The 20,332-nt window shown below is 39.1% G+C and overlaps 2 protein-coding genes across 2 annotated transcripts in view; both read right to left on the bottom strand.

Moving 5' to 3' along the window:
- Window positions 1-6,570, bottom strand: part of LOC145492985 (uncharacterized) — a 40,408-nt gene extending 33,838 nt beyond the window's left edge. Inside the window, exon 1 of the mRNA XM_081472377.1 lies at window positions 6,560-6,570. The gene's annotated coding sequence lies outside the window, so the exon portion shown is untranslated. The remainder of the gene's footprint in view (window positions 1-6,559) is intronic.
- LOC145492987 (uncharacterized) lies at window positions 577-13,256 on the bottom strand. Its single transcript, XM_081472384.1, has 16 exons — window positions 13,089-13,256; window positions 10,244-10,645; window positions 9,578-9,991; window positions 9,338-9,415; window positions 8,815-8,973; window positions 8,169-8,187; window positions 7,935-8,001; window positions 7,583-7,817; window positions 6,977-7,087; window positions 6,229-6,413; window positions 5,709-5,831; window positions 5,206-5,276; window positions 4,474-4,514; window positions 3,646-3,742; window positions 2,443-2,542; window positions 577-2,055 (listed from the first exon to the last, which is right to left on the bottom strand). Exons 1-16 carry the CDS (start codon window positions 13,153-13,155, stop codon window positions 1,963-1,965), a joined length of 2,262 nt encoding a protein of 753 aa, XP_081328510.1. The 5' UTR covers window positions 13,156-13,256; the 3' UTR covers window positions 577-1,962.
- Between the last annotated feature and the right edge of the window lie 7,076 nt (window positions 13,257-20,332).

The following is a 20,332-nucleotide window of genomic DNA, read 5'->3' as shown; positions in this document are numbered from 1 at the left end:
GGAACTGATTTGAAAACAACAGCTTTGCGTTTTAATGTGGGCGGAAAACATTTTGAAAACGAAGCTTTTCGAAAACGATGACATCGCGATAATAATATGGTTTCCCTAAGCAAGTTTTCCTCAAACACAAAACCTGAATGACCGGTTATCGTTGCGGTTTTAAGTTCCGCCGGGAAGAGTTGACGGAAACATTTGATGCGTTTTCAGAGTGACGTATTCGCTTTCAAATTCCTCTGGCGTAGTGTGTACGGGGCCGCAGCTGACACGGATTAGTTCGTGCTCAATTTGCAAGATTGCATTTTTGAATATTTGTCCGAGGCTCTCAATTAATAAGAACGTCGTGCACGCGTTGATATATATAAAAGAATTTAAGTCAAGTACTTATTAAGATTTGAGAACATTGATAACTGCACAACTGTGGCGATATTTTGGGGTAGTTAACACGTAGTAACCTGAAATGAAATTGGATGGTGCACACAAAAGGAATAAAAGACGAGAACGAAAGCAAAAATACATTTATTTATTCATTTATTTATTTATTATTCATCTATTTATCTATTTATCTATTTATTTATTTATTTATTTCTGTCTTTTATGACGAAGCTGCTGAAAACAGATGCTAGTAAAATTGTTTAGAACTTGGCTAACAAAAGCCTAGTGTCGAAAATGGTTACTGAGAAACTTTTTAGTTATATATCTATGGAATGATACTCATTATGTACCAACGAGCAATAATTAAAAAGAACACGCCAGTTGCTTTAACGCAGCGGAAAAGGTGCTGCGAACATCCTTGAAACTTACAACATTATATGCTAAGATTTAAGACTCTAATATTTAGCAAATTACAAAATTAAATTATCTAAAGCTAAATTTAGATTGCAAACTGAAGATAAAATATGAATATAATGGGGATTACCAGAACATTTTGCAAGTTGCTTTCGCTAACGGTATAAATATACAGACTGAGCCCGGGTTGGGGGGAGGTACTTCCCGCAAAGTTTTCAAACCTACGTTATAATTAGTTTCCTAGTTCAGACCGGTGTTAAAGACATTGTGAAGGGCTTTTGTTAATGGTCTTATCGATAATAATGAAAAAGTAGCTTCTTCTAAAAAACCTACTCACTATTTAAGAATAAAGTGCAAAAACCATAACCTATTTGAGACCAAAATGGCCAAAATCGATACCATATTTCTGACCAAAACGGCTAAAAAACCATACCCTTTAGGGCCGCACATACCTATATAACCCTATATAGCCATATAAGGGAGTACCTCCCCGGGCCTAAACTATACAGTTGACGCTCTCGTATGCGACCATCCCGAGGATTTGGAAGGAGTAATCGTAACTGGATGATTTTGAATGTTAATACATATACAAATGTTATTCTTGAACGTTCCTTACGCGCCAATGAAGATCATTTTGGTGTTCATGAGAGTATATTGACCATAATGAAACAAATTTGGACACAAATGAACGGATATTTTCTGTAAATGAACAGCGAAAGGTGTACTATACCTCAAAGTGACCACCTGTGAAAAGTCACTACAAGTTGGTCTGATAATCTGGTACCTATATAAGAGAACACGGTATTTTGGGGCAGTGCTACAGATTCATATTGCCCTCATAGTCCCCCTGAACAGGTACATGTTCATCTCCGTACTCAAATTTTTTAATGCAGTTCTGAATAATTGCAACCAGTGTTTTGCAGGGACTCACTTATCGAGAACAAGTTCGTTAATCTCAGAGGAGGTCACGATTGTTTACCGCGGAATGGTCGCTGGCGGGAGCTTTAAATTAAGCAAAGTAAACAGGGTTTCGTAAGGGTCACGTGCTCTTAACTAGAACTGCTCGCTAACAACAGAACTTCAAGCAGAACGTAAGAAGAACTTCAATGTATGTGGGTATTGTGTTAAGCTGTTTTCAAGACTGAATTATTTCGAACTGCGTTAAATCGATAGTCACTAGAAGATGGCTTCGTCCCTGACTTTGTCTCTCACTACATTGTCAACATTGACATAGGTGGCGTCTGTAAACGACTGAAGGTTTATATAACCCTGAAATGGATAGAAATAGTACAATAGGTATTGAAATTCTTTTTGGTTTGAAAACAACCCGCTCTTTCAGTTCGACGGAATACATTTCAGCAAAAATTACACACACATGCATGTGTTTGCACTAGCTATGTACTCGACTATAAAGAGACTCCATTTATAGAATCCCATGGAATCCCCGAAACTTTTATACTCCGAAATAACAAAAATAACAAATAACAACGTTGCTATAATAACACGATTTAAATTTCGCAGGAGATGTCACTAAGAAACTAGCCAGTCACTAAGAGACTGTCTGAAGGCTGTCAACAGTAAAGAACCATTTTACATTTTAAAAGTCAAATTTTAGTTAACTGTTCTGGAATAAAGTTATACAGATTTCCACCATACCGTTTGCTGCCTTTCCAGTTTTTCCAGTGTTTCTTGCAAAGCCTTGAAAGTGGGTCTCTTTAGAGGATCTTCGTTCCAGCATGACGACATAACTGCATGCCTGCAACAAGGAAATGAGACAAACAGCGTTCAGTTGCACACTCACCCTCTTTTACTTTAACAGTCATCTAAAAATGCCGTGGAATGAATTGAATAGAGCGTATGTGTGATGAGTTTCACTAGCGCATAATCGTAAGCTTAAGCAATATGGGTAGACACTAGTAATTAAAGGTGTTGCGCCGGTTTTGCTATAGGCGAATCTTTGCTGACGTCATTGTTTACATTTTCCTCATTAGCATACGACTTGACTCGTAGAAGCCGTGGCTGTATATATGAACTAAATGCAAAAGTTGAAAAAGGTGATTAAGTTGAGCAATTTGTGCAATTTTCAGCTCTTTGCTAGCAATATCGAAGGAAATATCAGCCATCGAAAATTGCGAAATTGCTGTGTGGCAAAGAAGTTAGTGAGCCATACATTTCTCTGTAAAATTTCGAGTTTTTAGAAGAGAATTTCTCCGAAACCATTCCGTGTATTGGGCTCAAATTTTCAGAGATAACTGAAACTGTTATGCCCTTTCAATATTCAGAGTTTTTCTTTCATTAGCGTCATCAGATAGCGATAAGCATATGTTAATGAGGCAAAAAATGTAAACAAAGATTCGCCTATATAAAAAAGTTTCCTAACCAAGGTTCTAACTATCAATATCTTACCGCTACTGCGTATGTTATTTATGGTTAGAGCGGTTTTCATATGATCATGAGTGTCGCAAAGCAATTGGTTTTGCATTAACTACGCTACACGATTGGCTTAAAATACTCCCGCCACTTTTTCGTCCAACCAGAAGTAAAAGCAAAACCAATCGTGACTCACTCGCACGGTTTATCACGCGCTTTGTGTCAACTTCATGAAATTAGTTCGAGTTTTGATTGGTTCGCTGTATTGCCTATGTCCTTTGTGATTGGCTAGAGTGATTACTTTGGTTTTGGTTCTACAGCATTCAATTGAAAACAGCTCTATGCTTATGCACTATAATGAAACCAGTCTCAATTAACGTTATTAACCTTGAAGCCAGTGTTATCTGAATATAATATTTTGATGGTTTCAAGAGTTTTTAGATTTGTAGGGCAAAACAATTGCTGGATGGTTATTAGCTATGTACTTACAGCTCCTTATCGACGTGTTTTGGACGTCGCATTCTGAATCCTTTTCCAAGTAAATAAACAACGTCGCGTGTTTTAATCCCCGCATATGGTTCACCACCTTAAAGAAAAGCACAAATTTTCTCCAAAACGTTCGTTTTCGCCATAAATCGGTCCAATTGACCATTCTTAGCCTCTAACGAGCAAAATTTGGCTCGATGAAGGAATTCATATATTTTTGGTTAACAGGAAAACGCGAAAACAAAGTTGTTAGTGTGCTAAACGTAAAATGTGAAATTAAAACCCACGGGTTGCTCGAGAACCTTGTCTGTAAGACTGCTGGCAGTCTGTTTTTCTCTCGAAATTCAGCAGGGGTTATGGGGAATGACGTTTTAGCGTAAAAGAGAATGGGACGAGACATGGGCACGTCTCGCCTTCTTCCCCACTCGGCCACCGCCATACTGCCCTTTTGCGTTCGTGATGACTCAACACTCGTCTGAGTGACCCTAGGAGAAAAAACCGGCTGCCAGCAGACTACTTGTCTATTTGAGTGCTGTTTTTTTTTCACAACATTAACCACCAGGGAAATGTAACAAACTTATTTTTTCACTTTTGAAGACATTCTTAAGAAAACAAGAAACAGTCTTGCTGTACTCTGCATGCCTCCGTATCGCTTTAACTGACGCTTTCAGATAACGAGATCGTCGCGTTTTGCAATAAAAAAAATTAAAGATAAACTCAAAACTAGCTTTTTTAATATGGAAATCAGTGCAGCCAAGTACACTCATTGTCTCTGTGATAACAAGAAGCTAGCTGAAAGATAATAAGCTACAATGTTTTAGTCAAGCTTACCCAGAGTGAAAATTTCGTACATGACAACTCCATAACTCCACCTATAAGGAAAGATTCCATAATAAGTCAAATTATTACAAGTAAATATATGAAAGATCATATATTTGAACTGCGGAGAAAGATATGAAGACTGCATTGGTATCGCAGAGGTCATGGGTTTAACTCCCGTTCAGACCTGAATTTTTTCAGGCTTTAATTTCACAATTGCTTAAGTTGTGTGCATAACTGCGATGATCAATCATGTCTTCAAGTCAAATTATTCTTGCATTTTAATTGGTTCTTACTTATGATCTATCTAAAAAGGGATAAGAACATCAGTACTAAAGGCTTCTGTGCCACTTGTGAGTTCTTACACAGTTTGGCGTCATCTGTGATCTTTTCAGTAAACGCACAAACGCACGGCAACATTGAATTTATCTTTTAAATTGACTATAATAAGGTACTGTAGCAACAACAACAGCTGTGTCGGGAATGCTACAGACGACACCTCAATGATAAGAGCTATAGCTAGGGTAACTACAATCAGGCAGCAACGATAGCAATAGCAGCCGCTGCCGAATCAACAGTAGCCGCCATAGGAGCAACAGCGACACCTTCGGTGAAATCGAAAATTATAACAGCTGCAGTAGCAACAGCATCAGTTACGGTAGAGACAGCAGCGCGGAATGGTTATGCGATAGGTCTAATAGTAACAGCCATAACGGAGTAGTAAAATACTGATTTTGCACTCACACGTCGCTTTGAGTTGTGAAGACGCCATACAGAAGTGCCTCATACGCTGTCCACTTTGCTGGCACCCGACCCTCAGGAGAGAAAGAAACAAACATTTACTGTAGAACTCTGCAGCAGAACGCAAACTCATGGCACTCGGTTCCGTTTGTCCGGTCCGAAGGATCAATTTGTCTCACATTCAGGTTAGAAACACCGGGGGCAGGATAGAAGAAAGAACATTATCTTCAGGTTTACTTGCACACATTTTTCTTTCTGGGTGGAGAGAGGCACTGTGAAAGTAAGGTGTCTTCTAAGAACACAACGCAATGTACCAGGCCAGGGCTCGAATCCGGACCGCTCGATCTGGAGACGAGCACACTAACCATGATGGCATTGCGCCTCCACGATTTTAAATACCCACGTGTTACAAGAAGTCTAATTCGTAGACACCTTTAAACATCTATTGACATTTACACCCAGTTGGAAGTTAACCGGCAAACAAAATAATTTTAAATCTTACTTACCCCAGCTCTCATTGTATACATGTCATTTTCGTGCACTTCTCTGGCCAGGCCAAAATCTGTAATTTTACAAACATTTCCAGCTGCTACCAACACATTGCGTGCAGCCAAATCACGGTGGATCACCTTAGAATTCATAAACAAAAAGAAAAAAATCACTTTATTGAGGTGTCGAAATTTTTAGCACTGCTGTACTAGTTGGGGACAATGAAAGAGGCAAACAAATATTGTAAATTGAACAGAAACTTGTTCAAAATCCTAATTGGAGGCAGGCTGACCATTTGGTAATTTACAAAGCGTGGAGGAGTTGAAGCTGTGACCACCAAACACAAATCCATCTTGTGGCAGGGAGGAGGATTTGATCTCGTAACATCTGGATTGCAATTCCACGCGCCGTAACGATATAGGAATGGTTAATGTGGAAATAGATAAAGACAAGATCTGGTGGAACTCATTCACCCTCTTGTCGGCGAACGATTTCCCCTCATTTTGTCCCGTGTAAGTTTTCTTTCGCTCTCTTTACCTTATTTTCGGCGAGAAAATTCATTCCATCAGCAATCTGCCAGGCGAACATTATCATCTTCTTTGCCGTGACTCTGGTGAGCTTGCCAGTTGTCTGGTAATATGTGTCAGGGAGACCTCGGCTTTTTAGTAGATAACCAAGTAGATCACCATGACAAGCAAATTCCACAATTACCAGGAGATTAGCTGTCATAACGGAGAGAAACACATTGTGTAGTTCCAGTAAATATCTATACCTCACCCACGAAGGGATTTTTTCTAAGACCCCTAGCACCACCCCTCTGGAAATTCCAATTAAGTTTCACACATTTCTTGAAATGTTTTGGTCTTACTGATCCCCCCCCCCCCCACCCCCAGGGCTGTTTCTGGAACTGCACATTTGAATCGGGTTTGTTTTCAAAATGCTAGTTATCTCTTCACGTAAATACGCTGCTTATCGCCTCCATGCACCTCACAATGCTTGACTACTGCAATATACGAGTTATTGACCAAGCGCGAGGTCTTAGATGTCTTAGATGGCCGGATCAGTTGCTAATTTCTTGTTTTGTGTGTTCACGGCCCTCGACTGCGTCTCCAGATCTTTAAATACGCAATAAACAGAGCGAGCCTAATATTCAGCCGTTTTGACCGAATAGACTTGGTCGGCAAATGATTTATCAACGGAGGTTAAATACATCATTGTTCTTGTGGGACAAAACGGGACATTTTAATTTTTTAATTTTAATTTTTTTAATCACTGGGTGAAATACCTGATGTAGTGACGCAGCCTAGAAGCCTGACCACGTGTCGATGCGGAGGTAGCTTTTTCATGATTGACAGTTCTGACAGAAGGTCATGTCGATCGGATTCTGAAGCGTGTTCTAAAAGGAGAGGATAAATCAGACAACAGCCTACTGTATCGACAAGCTTATTGAAACTTTAGCATTGTAGGGACTTAAATGGATAGTTTCATTACAAATTTAACCCCACGCTTATAATCTGAAGTAGTGTAATTTATTCATTTCAATTAATGATCCTCTTTTCTTTCTAGAAGAGGCTCTTTTCCTGGTGTTCGCTGACGGGAGAAAAGCGAACACCAGGAAAAGAGCCTCTGCTAGCAAGGAACGATCCTCTGTTTTTAATAAAACTTTTTTTGTGGTAGAAACAATCTGGTTCTTTTGTGTGGCTACCAAATTATACACGATTTTAAAGGAGTGATGTCGTCCTTACTGTGAGGGTTACTCCAGGTATTCCAGTTTTCCCGCTTCCATTAATACCAACATTCCTAAATTTCCAATTCGATCGCTACCCTCGCTAAATACACCTTGACAAAGTCCATTATCCTCTCAGCAGAAAACGTTTCATCGCTCACAAACCTTTGAGCATTTTAATTGCCACCATTGTCCAGCCAACATTACCAGCAATCTCAAAAGCAAGTCCTTTGACAACTTGTCCGAATGCTCCCTGGCCAAACACCTCACGGAGTTGAAGTCTTTGTTTTGGAAACTCCCAAGAGTGTGACCGGGGGGCCCTGGGCGATAGTGGTGGTGCAGGCTCAGTTTCTTTGAGGGAATTAGAATCTGTGGACTTGCTGCCGTCATTTCCGGTGCACTATTTGTTGAAGGACAAAACAATGTAACGTGAAATAATATTCTCGTAGATAATTTTTACTCTACTCTCTGCTTGATATTGCGCAGATAGACTAAAACACTCAATTAAAACCTTTACCTTAATAGCTCTGAACATCCTGACCTCTTCCTGTGGTGATTTATACGTCACTACAACTTCTTTTGGCCTTTATAAAAATTTTAATAACCAGTTAAAATGCTGCTCAAAAAGTAATTTACAGAAGGTTTTCGGTTAGCATTATACAACAAAACAATGAAAGAGTTTACAAGAGCGCCTGCCAAAGTGTCTTCAAGTTATATACTTAACAATTATTTTAGACTAACATAAACTTACTTTCCTCGACGTTTTCTCCCTGTGGAATAGCAACAAGAGGAAGGTATAAATTTCCTAAAAAATACCTTGGACTCATAATTAACTACTTGCAAGAGGTTATTTTCTCAGATTGTTGTTAATACCCCATCATACCTAGAGAAAAAAATCAGGGATGAGAAATTTAGAGAAGAGTCGAGTAGAGTAGAGTAGAGTAGAGTAGAGTAGAGTAGAGTAGAGTAGAGTAGAGTAGAGTAGAGTAGAGTAGAGTAAAGTAGATTAGAGTAGAGTAGAGTAAAGTAGAGTAGAGTTGAGTTGAGCTGAGCTGAGTTGAGTTGAGTTGAGTAGAGTAGAGTAGAGTAGAGTAGAGTAGAGTAGAGTAGAGTAGAGTAGAGTAGAGTAGAGTAGAGTAGAGTTGAGTTGAGCTGAGTTGAGTTGAGTAGAGTAGAGTAGAGTAGAGTAGAGTAGAGTAGAGTAGAGTAGAGTAGAGTAGAGTAGAGTAGAGTTGAGTTGAGTAGAGTTGAGTAGAGTAGAGTAGAGTGGAGTAGAGTTGAGTTGATTTGAGTAGAGAAGAGTAGAGGAGAGTTTGCTTGCTTTACTCGGGTGCGTTTCCTTTTTTCTCTCTGAAGATTAATGTAGCGTAGAATTTGAGACAATTTTATCACTTTACCTTGTTGGTCTTTTGGTTTCCATATTTTACAGTAAAACGTGATAATGATAATGATGATCACAATCGCTGACGTCACCGCTGAAATTAGGGCAATCTTGGTAGCTTTCTTCAAATTAGTGGAATCATCTTTATCCGACTTCTTTGTCATACCGACGGTCACTGCATTAACAAAAAGGCATTTTTAAAGCGGTGTTAAAACTGAGAAAAGGCGAGTCCTACTGGTTAAGCTAGGACTCAAAGCTGATTCGTTTCAATCCTGCATCTATAAACACCAGTAAATCCGGGAGGGGAGGGTGGGGAGGGGAGGGGAAATGTCGGAGAACCACAGGGCATAAAGTATTTATAAAAATATATTTAACCATGGTTATGACGGTTAACTGTAATATAATTGTTGAAGGAGGGAGCTTAGAGGGTAGGGGACATGTGCCGTATCCTTGTGAAAATGTTAAACTACAAAGCTCAATGAAAAGTCCACTGCTACTGTTAGACTAATGATCAGGGATTACAATTTCAAGTCAATTACCTTTCAGTGAAGGAGACCCGCGGTCGCTCTCGCTATTCCGTGTCTCAGATGTTGGCATGCCAGTTAATACCATTGAACCTTAATACAAACAAAACAGAATAAAAAAGTGCGGAAGACTGTCAATAATGAATACAGTTTAAGGATTAGATGGTTTGCAAAAAGACAAGTTGGTCATTCTCATAAATACGTTGCATCCTTCAAAGAAAATATGCAATGGTATTTTTAAGAACTTTTAATTACCTGGGACCTCAAGGTAGGTGGAGGTAAAGACAAGGATCGCTTTGGACGGCTCTAAGTATTCTTCAAAACAAATCACCAGGTAATATTCTCTCTCGTCTTCAAAGGAGACATTGGTCATAATAAATGAAAATAACAAATCTCTCAGGTTTCCAACCCAGGTTATCCGTTCCTCGTGTGCCAAATGTTCATCATTCTGAAATGGATGAAAGTTCGTTTTATTTTCTGCTTGTGCTACGAACAGTTCCACAAAACGTTGATCTTCTTGTTTCCAAATAGCGAGAGAAGCCCTGATTGCTGTCAAATTCTTTAAAGATGCCGAGTCGTTATTCTGGAAATTCCATTTGAAGTTGACACTTTCTCCGAACGGAGCAGATCGTGCTGTTTTGCTGGTAAGTCCTTTATAACTTGCTTTTTCTAAAATAGAAAGCGAATAGGATTGAGAGAAATCCCTGAAAAAACGTGGTGACTTAGAGATCCAACCAGTTAAAGACCTTAAAGTAAGTAGCAAACTTCCAAGCTATTGCCAAAAGGAAATAGCTCCCGTCGCAAGCGCTCATCAACTACAAAATCCAAAAGCGACTTACGCTTATCTACTTCTTTAACGTACTTCTGCAGTCATTATAGATCAATATTTACGTGTGATATGTAAATTATCGTGTTTATTACCTGCTACTTTCACTCTCAAATAAGACTTGCGATGCACAACGGTGACAGAGTCATTTTCAGGGATAACCAGTCTTAATCTGATTCGATACAACAAGTCGTCTGAACGTCTCACATCATAAATCACAAATGACAATTTTCCCTGGCTCGCATCGCCTGTCCACTGGATTCGCCCTCTATCTTGCATCGGAGTTACCTGTATATTTCCAACAAGGTTCCGTTTCAAGGCTAGAAGAGGCCACCTTGAGGCTTCTGAATCTAAGAAGAGCGACCAGTAAACTTTGTCTAATGTGTGATTGCGTTGGGTGTGGCAGACCCATGCCAGGGTTACATTAGAGTCCAAAGCTGTTATTATAGACGATGAGCCAAACAGTGGTTTGACTTTGTAACGTGGAATAAACAGACCTGAAAAGCAAAGGACGACATGTGCTCTCATATAAAATTAAATGAGACGCAAATAAGATGTATAAAATTCCTAGCATGTAGCCTTTACAACCGTGTGTTCCATCCCAATGGATAGTAGAAAGCTAATTAAGTCAGGCTATAAAGTGCAAGCACATGGCCGCTGCCTGATGTTTCCGGTAGCATGAACTCGGCCGGGCGTTTCAGTAGAAAGTCTGCCCCTCTCAATTTCTAATTTTTGAGGCAAAAACGCTAGAAACGAGGTTAGGCACCGGCTAAAACTATTTATTTACTGCTTCGAATTCTCAAAGATGGACCTATAGAGATCTGTGCACGGTGTTGCCTTGAGAGTGAAAATTATTTTAGTGTATATACTTGTTTTCATTCACGTAGATCCCGCTCGATTTCATTAGATTTGACACATGTGTATAAGAAGTTTCCGTCATTGTTTTAGAATTTTGAGACCTCACAGTTCAGGAAAGAACTGTCTCTTAGGAATCAATAATTTCCGTTGTAGATAAAAAGCGGAAATTTAATTATTTATTTTTTTCAAGAAAAAAAACACATTAACAGCAATAAGTTATAAGAAACTGTACGGACACGAGCGATGGGTCAAAATCGAGCCGTGATTTATGTTGCTTTCTGGAAGGTGGTGGGTTTAGTGATAAATAGAAGATAACGGTACAAAAATATGAAGTTTATCTTGGAGTGAAAATCATGAGGATTGTATCGATCGCCCTTAAAAGATAACACTAAATGTTCAGTATCGGAAAGGATCGAAAAGGAAGAGATATATATGAAACGCACGGAAGTTACTGTAAGCTATTGTTCAGAAATTATCCCGGAATCTGTTTTCGCGAAAAGACGTCAGTAGACATGTGTGCATCGATAACTCATACTTACACGCAAGATCATGCGCTCTGGTTTTAAGCTGTTATTTACGTTGTCAGCCAAAGACGTTCGCTTGGAAAGTTAAAAAAGATATGGCCATGTAAAACTTTTAACAAAAGAAACGAGTTCCTCTAGTTGCTCAACAATGAGCACTTCGTCTGAGCTAGAGTCGCTTCTCGGAAACTTTAGCCGTGTAATGCATTTGAAACAATTGAAATGACATAGAATTAGGTCTCCAAATGGTGGCCAAAACAAATACGAAAACAGCACACAAAGACTTTGGGAAGTAATTACTTTTGAGGATACCAAGAAACTGGTTTGTCCACAGTGCACCCTTTTCCCTCGAATTCGTTTTCTCAGAATACACTTAAGTCTTTTAAAAGACCTGAACAAGCCCTAAATTTGCTACAGCCTTTTTCGGACTTGAATTTACTTAGCTTTTTTCCATTGAAGTCGCTTGGACTCCCTTATATTTAAGCCCGTTGGACAAACAACTGTTTCCACGACATTTCCGGCTATTGCTTGCTTAGAGACTTGAATATTTGCTATCGAAAACACTGTCATTGGGTGTGTTTCTCAATGGTATTTCCTGTTCACGTCGAAAGCGAGGAACCAAGATATCGCCTAAAGACAGAGCAGGAAACAGTAGAAAATGTACCTCACCGCTATGAACCGACGAGTTCATGTTTTTTGGGGGTTGTCTACCAGTTTTGCAACAAAGCATAGTTTTGTTTGGAAACATCTACTTAGTACCAAAACTATAAACAACGGCGCGCAAGAACAAGTAATTAATGGCGAACTCTCTCACTTAAAGCTATTAACACTGGTCAATGGCGAAAACCAAAACAACAATCATAACAAAAGGTGTTTCATAATTCTGCCGACATTTGTCAAAGTAGATAAGTTATTTTCAAAAAGGGGTTTTAACAACCAATACCTTGTATTCATGATTGAAGTCCAAATTAGCTCAAGGAGCCCGAAAAACGGCCGATAACGGTCCGTGTTAAAGCACTATAACAGGAAGTCTACGCAAAACGAAAGCAGGCTCCGCGTAAACTATCTTGTAAACAACAGATTACTATATTGCTGGAAATCACGGGGTTCCCTTGTACTCAGTTATTTCTCATTATAGTTGTTTTCTTTGCTAAATTTATACAGGTTGAATCGGCTGAACTTACACCTTGGTTAAAATATTTCTTTTCTAGGAATGAGGTATTTTTCATACGATCGATTCACAGAATACACTCATTTCGCTTTAGTACGCCCGAGTTGTTTCGAACAAAGCCGAACAGTTAAGCAACTGATCTTACAAACCAAAACTGTTTCGCAACGTTTACCTCCGTCTAGCTTCGTGATCATCAATTTCTGTCAAGTATAGGATTATCGACGAGCTATTGGTAATTTTGTGCTATTAATAACAAGCCCTTTTCAAGACTAATCATCCGAGAACTGACAGAGCTTAGTCAGATAGTGAGGCACATCGGACCCGTATTAAGCATGCGATAACGAATTCCATAACTTCATGTTTTCACAACAGAGAAAGTTGTTTACTTACCGGGACATTCAACAAATGCTGCACGAAAAAGCATACAAGAAAACACACAAGTAAGAGCCCACAGCATGTCTACGTTAACGCTTTTGTTGGTTACGCCTTCCGTGTCATGTGGCTCAATGAATAAGGTTAGGTTTATATAGAAAGAGAAATATAGTACCCTTACCCTCACGGCCACCATGCATATATAATTGGTCGCCCTCAGGCATTTTGAATTTGTACCTGAAACCACCGGATACTCGTGGCTGTCAGTTGTTCAAATTAGAAACTGAAAAGAGTAAATGGATCAATAAATATAAATAGAAATGACAAAGAGAGTTACAGAGCTTTTACGGAACTGCAGGAAATCATTCGATCGCTATCAATAAAGGGTGGAGTGGTCGAATGGTATGTAGTCTATAAACAGTTGTTATTACAGTTATCAATGATTTCACATAAAAACGAGCAAAATGATCAATAATTTATTTTGCTCTGTATTGACCCGTTCGCTCGGGCGGTTTGTATTCCTTTTTAAACAAAAATTTGAATATTTGACCGTAGACTTAACCGTAACAGCTATTCTGAGAAAATAGGGATTGCCTTGTTTGTTATTCGTTTTATTGTACTGAGTCCATGGAAACCTGCCGGAATTTTTTCACGTTGTTACAGAGCAATTCAGACCTAGGAAAGGCTGCAATGTTTCTTGCCCAAGGTTGTGTGTTAACAAAGTAGCTAGTTAAATTATAGTTGGAAATAATGCATTCTCAGGAAGCAAGAAACGAAAAATCTCAAAAAAACTTCCAAAGAGAGTTGTCAACAATAAGAAATATTACGAATTTTGAGAAATTTACTCGCTCAAACCTACTTTCAAGTTTGTTTCAATATGGCAGAAAAATTAGAAGCTGTGTTGGGACGCCAATAGACCAATTTCGATATATTAAAATTCAGTCTAAAACAATAGACCTCAGTACGAGGCTCTGGGGAATAAATACAAAGATTGTGGGGTTTATTCCCCAGAGCCTCGTACTGAGATCTATTGTGTTAGGCTGAATTTTAATATATCGAAATTGGTCTATGAAGTCGTTACACGGAAAATCAAATCAGGAACAAGGGAGTAGCGAAGAGTCAGTTTATTTCTTAGTTGGCTTTCAGTTGAACGGAGTGAATACTGAATAATCCACCGCTTCAATACGACATAGCTTAAATGATTTTCTAAATTTCTAAGTAAAGTGGATCATGTTTTAGTTTTGACTTTAATCTATACATGCAAAAATTGCAGCATGCTGATTTGCTGAGAGCACGTCAATTAATCCCAAACAGTGCAGACAGTTGAAACTGAGTGCAAAAAGTTGAAAGGGGTGCAGAAAGTTGAAATTAAATTTCATGGGTTTTTTTTAGTCAAGTGATTTTTCTCGTGCAATTTGGAATAAAAAAGCACTAGTAAATTTTTCAACGACCACAAAATTTTTAATCATTAAAAAATTTACTTGTGTCTACACATTCCAAATTTAGCCTGAAATGTCAATGTCCCGGGCTATTTCAAATTGCGCTTGAAATCATTCATTTGATGAATCTGATCACGTGATTTGATCAAAGGCGGCAAAATCAACGCAAGTGACGCGATGTTCAGTTGGCAAGTTGAATGAAACACAGCTATGAAGGTGCGAGCGAGCCAGACTTTTCTTCCGAGTTGTCTTCGCTCAATATCCTCCAGAAGTCGTTTAAATTCAAAAGCAAATTAAAACTTGCCTAATGATAAAGATGAAAGACGGATCCGAATTATTCGAACACTGAACTCTTCAAAAAAGCAAAAATGAAGCACGGATTTTATCGAATTGGTGTCAGTCTGCCAAGCTCATCCTCGCTCCGAAGACTGACGACTGTGTTGAAACCGACAATTGAGCCCAGAATTCAACTCTTCATATTTATGCAAAAATAAACGGAGAGAAGACGAACTGTGAACACGGGCGGAGTGGAATAGAGTGGACTTTGCATAAATATTCTCAGTCGTAGACAATGGTGATTGATTGTGCCGTCGAAAAGGTTTAACACCCTGTGGGGAATTCAACACACTTCGAGGAGAGCCGGGTCGAATTCCAAAGTCTCTTTCATATAAAAGGTAAGTTAACTGAATAGATTAAATATAAATCTATTTTCTTGAAGTAATTATCAAACCTCTTGGTAAACTACATTGTTTTACAGCCTAATTTTGCGCTCCTAAGTCGCTTTAATTTGTAAACATTTCACACACTATCATGCGAATTTGACGAACAACATAACAAAGCTTCGGTTAATTTGTCTTTTTCACGGGTAGTTGCGAGATATGAGGTTTACCACCCTGTGGGAATTCAACACACGTCGAGGGGAGCCGGAATTCCAAAGCCTCTTCGATATAAAAGGTAAGTTTAATGAATATATTAAATATAAATCTATTTTCTTGAAGTAATTCTCAGACCTCTTGGTAAACTACATTGTTTTACAGCCTAACTTCACACTCCATTTGTACGAATTTGATGAGCAACATAACAGAGCTCCGGTTTGTCTTTTTCGTGGGTAGTTGCGAGATAAGAGTTTAAAACACTTGAAATACTAATCTGACCTGAGGGACGACGTGTTAACGTGAAACTTAAGGGTCTAAATGTCGCATAGGACAAATTCGAAAAAACTTATCATCAATGAATATTGAAATTCATGTCGTTTTCAACTTTTGCCATGCTGATGCAGGGACATTTATCGACGAACAATAAAAACGACAGAGTGTTTCTGTATCAGGCCGCTTTAACCTTGCTCTCGGTCTAATGTATGTTTTTTTTTTTATTGAAAAAAACATAACATTTCCGCGGAAACTATTAGGCAACGGGCTGATAGACTTTTTCACGGTTTCTGACGCCATCTTATTTGGGGGGCCAACACGGCAAAAATTTCAGTAAATGTATTGGGCAAATAGAAAATCTTATGTCTAAATTCTCATGGAAAATTTGAGTTATGAAGTATTTATAAATTACAAACTAAAGTTACAAGTTAAAAGAACTTACTGATCACATTTGAGGGAAATAGCCTCGCTAGAAAAGCCACAATTAAGGTTTTTGCTGATTTTTCTATGCATTTGTCTGCAAAACCGAGTCGCAATATTGGCGGGAAACTTTGGAGACATTTGTATGAAAAATTAAAAGTGCAATTTCTCGCCTCACTGCAAATCTATGCTCTTCAAATTTGTCCAAACTAAAAACTCTCTGCTGTGTATCTTTCCCTCGTAACTCTTAAAATACTCAGAAAAAAAAAGGAAAAAGCAGCCATTTTTTAATGCGCGCGCGCTAATCATGCGTGAAATTATACTCAGTAGAGATGCGCAAAACAATACTGGGGAATGACCTTAAAGGGGAGAGAATTTATTTATTTATTTATTTATTTATTTTAGGATTCGTAAGAGTACAGGTGCTTAACAATAGGACATAAGTCCCCTACTTGGTTAATACACCCACACCCGACCCCCTAAAAAAAATATCCCGAAAAAACCCTTCCCTGACCCGACTAAACTACAAATCAAATAATCTAAATAACACGAATACAATCTAAAATATACTAATCAACTTAGCAAGTACAGACAAAGAAAATATTAGCACGGCGACACTTAGGACAAATTAATTTAAAAGAACGAAAATTGTCACCATCAAAAACATTTAAAAGTCTAGTAAAATAAAATGACTTAAGTTTACTTTTAAAAGAGCTTATAGTGTCTGAATCCTTGATATTTTCAGGTAAACTGTTCCATATCAAAGTTATTCTGTTGAAATAAAAGTCTCGGAAGGAAGACGTACGACAAGCGTTAGTCTTTAAATGCAGCCCTGATGAAGCACGGCGCGTGTTGCCCTTTAGAAAAGAAAAATAATAACTAAATTCACGAGTGAAATCTATATGCCCATGAAGGCACTTAAAAAAGAAAACTAAGTCAAGATATTCTAACCAGTAATTAAGCGGTAATAACTTAAGCTTGATTAGACGAACCTTATAACATAGGTTACTAGTCCTTAATATAAAACGAGTAGCTCTCCTTTTTATGTTCTCTACAAGTAATAAATTGCTGATAATTGACTGAGGGGCCCATAACTGAGAGCAAAAACAAAAATGAGAGCGCACTAATGAGCAGTAAAGACGCAAAAGCGCTGTACTACCAACAATACCTGCGCAGTTTCTTTTGAGAAAACCAAGCATCCTATTAGCTTTAGCAACAATCATAACTATGGGTTTTTTTTAAGAGGTGTCATTTGCAATCACAATACCTAAATCTTTTTCAGATATGACAACCTCCACATTAATACCATTTAAACTATAGCTACGAGGTGGACTAAGGCGTTTCCTAGAAATGCGCAGGTTACTGCACTTAGTAGGCTGAAAAAACAACTCATTTCGCAACGACCAATTTGAAAGCGCATCTAAATCCTGCTGCAGTTGCAAGTAATCAGAATAATGATTTGTAACCTTGTAACATTTTGAGTCATAAAGCGGGATAACCTAAGAGGGGTGGGAAGCACCTGCTATGACGCTGTTGTTTCTCCGATTTTCTCGTCCACCGTAAAAATCCTGATTGGTCAGAATTAATTAAGTAACTTAATCGACAATCTCGTTCTTAGAGGCTGCGGTCCTTTTGGTCAGCACCAGGAAATCGAGAGGTCCGGGAGAAATCGGAAGGCCAGTCTCTCTGCGCATTCTCAGAAACCACGCATGCGCACGGTCAAACCGGAAACAGGACTTTTGGCTCCGTTCCTTGCACATGGTGACTGCGCCCGCAGTACGAGCGGCAGCCAAAACCGGCAAAGTTTCCGATCCGGCGAAACGACACGGTAACAGTCTTTTTCTTCGCAGCTTTCAAAAATAAAGACAATTCTAAAGTTGCTTTGGCCTCTTCTAATATTTAACTCGAGATTTCTGGGTTTAATTTGATGAGGAAAAACATAGTTTGTTCGAAATAATACAACTATTTTCCTTCCTGGCGACACTCGACGAACTACGAGTGAGTTGCCTGAGGCGAGCGACCCATTTTTGAGGCCAAATTAAAAGGTTGAAGCTGCAAAATGTTTCATATTTTTCCGGCACTTTTTACAATCTGATATTGTTTTTGGAATTATTCCTTTTCTTGAATATTCATTACCGCCCCCAGTGTGAAAAGTTGCCTGACTGCAAGGCTTTTCCTGTTAACATACATTGACCAGGACGGTACAGTCTTTCCCGCCTTCTGAACCCTGATTGGTCAATAGGCCATATTCAAGTTGCTCTTACCTCTGTTTCTAAACGAGTCACAACCTTTCTTATTGAAACGAGTTTTTCTTGCACGATCACCGTCTTGCTAATCATGTGAATGGTTGTGCACCAGTACTCTTTATGAAACAGAAGTAAAAAACAACTGGAAAATGGCTGATTCAAATTTCAGGCGCGCCAGCCGTTTGGAAGGCGGTTTTTGATTTCGTCGCGCATTCGACCAACGCTGACCGTAGACACGGGGGCTCTGGGGCCGGATTTTCCTTATCGATTACTCTGATTGGTCAGTAATGCTGTAATTTAAGTACTTTGTTGTACTTTGTCCTCTCAAAGACATAAACATGGGGAGATGAATCGGGAAAGGAACGTTTTGGACGACTTCTTCAAGAGGCACTCAATATACTGGAAGGAAACTGTTTCAAGTACGAGTTAAAAGTAGAGCAGATGAAGGAATAAGACAGCTCTTGGAAGAGAAAGATCTGCCAGCCGTTTTGCTCACAAGCTATGAAAAGAGTTTGATTTTTCAGCGGCTTGTGCCGGTTGGTTGTGAGAGGAGCCAGGAAGTTAGAACGCCCCAAACAAACATTGGAAACTACCAGATTGTCCAAGTCGAGGCCATGGATTCGTCTGCCTGTAATTTGGCGGGAAAGCTGGAAAAATTGAAGGATGTCGCAGAGGAAAATACGATAGTACGTACCTATTCATCATCGGAAAGTGTAATAGATTAACGATTTCTCCAATCGCTGACGAAGGACTCTGCTTTCAGTAGAAGTTTAGTGGCTTGTGTAGTCGACGAGCCACATACAGTAGAAACATGGACCGGTTTAAGGTGAGAGGTTTAATATTTTCATCCAGACATTCCACAGCTTACTGGGTTTTGCATACTTAATTAAGGGCGGAATGGCAAAAACAACTGCGTCATTGCAACGTTCCCCTCCCTCCCCCTCTGATCTCGCTTCGTGCTACTCGTTTTCCCCAGTCCCTCCCCTTTGAACGCCTGCCACGCAGACTTAGGACTAATATTTGCTTGTTTTTTTTTTCTTTTGAAGATAAAATTTCCAAGGGTTAACTATCACACAAGCGCGAGACATAAATATTCTATTGTCTTTATTGTTCACGTCCAAATTTTCTCGTAGCGGCATGCTTAAAATCTAAGAACGACATGGTATTACTGAAATTTCCAACCACTATGGATCGCGTGGAGCTGGAGCGTAAATTACAGGCATCCTTACTGCGCATGCCATTCGCTCATAACATAACGAGGGCTAGTGCGTGCATTTATGTCATAATACAAACTCGCGGCGATTTATAACAATACTAGTGGGAGCTGCTACAACTTAGTGTGGATTTAACAATCTTAGACGTTCGGTGACCCTAGTTTTCCTTTGATAGATCACTATCTCTACCATTTTTCTACGTTTTGCGAAAGGTTGAAAAAATCTTTATGATAGAAGTATACTGAACCTTTTGCCCCATGCACCATCGAATTCCGTTCTTTTGAGCTTTTTGTTTAGCTTCACGATGGTTTGAAAATTTGGAATTACTGACACTCCAGACCCACTTACAGAAAATATTTCAAAGGTAGCTTGCCTCCGTCAACTCATGTTTGATATTTTTGACCAAAAAGCCTGGAGATAATGTTGAGTTATCTGCACCCGTTCTTACTGATCGGATTATTCTTTCACAGTAGCTTCAAAACGAAGTCGGTGACCCCCATTTTGTTTTGCATTTGTCGCAGCACTTCCTTATTATGTAGCCGTAATAAAAGATTGTAAAAAACTTCTACATAGCTAAAGATTTTGGCACACACACTCTAGAGGTACCTTATTTGGGTTAATTAGAATTAAGCGTACAAACAATTTTCTATATATACGACAAGAAATTCAAACCTAACCTCTGCCCGCTTGCCGTGACTCGTTCAAATCCGGGTACTAACCGTAGTGGGAGTGAGTTGTGCTTGGTGGCCAGAGCTTTCCCGCGGCCTCCCATAGATGGGATTGATTTAGTCCTCG

The sequence above is a fragment of the Orbicella franksi genome, chromosome 7, assembly GCF_964199315.1.
Source record: "Orbicella franksi chromosome 7, jaOrbFran1.1, whole genome shotgun sequence".
Taxonomy (NCBI): Eukaryota; Metazoa; Cnidaria; class Anthozoa; order Scleractinia; family Merulinidae; genus Orbicella; species Orbicella franksi.
This window is presented reverse-complemented; position numbering and strand designations above follow the sequence as displayed.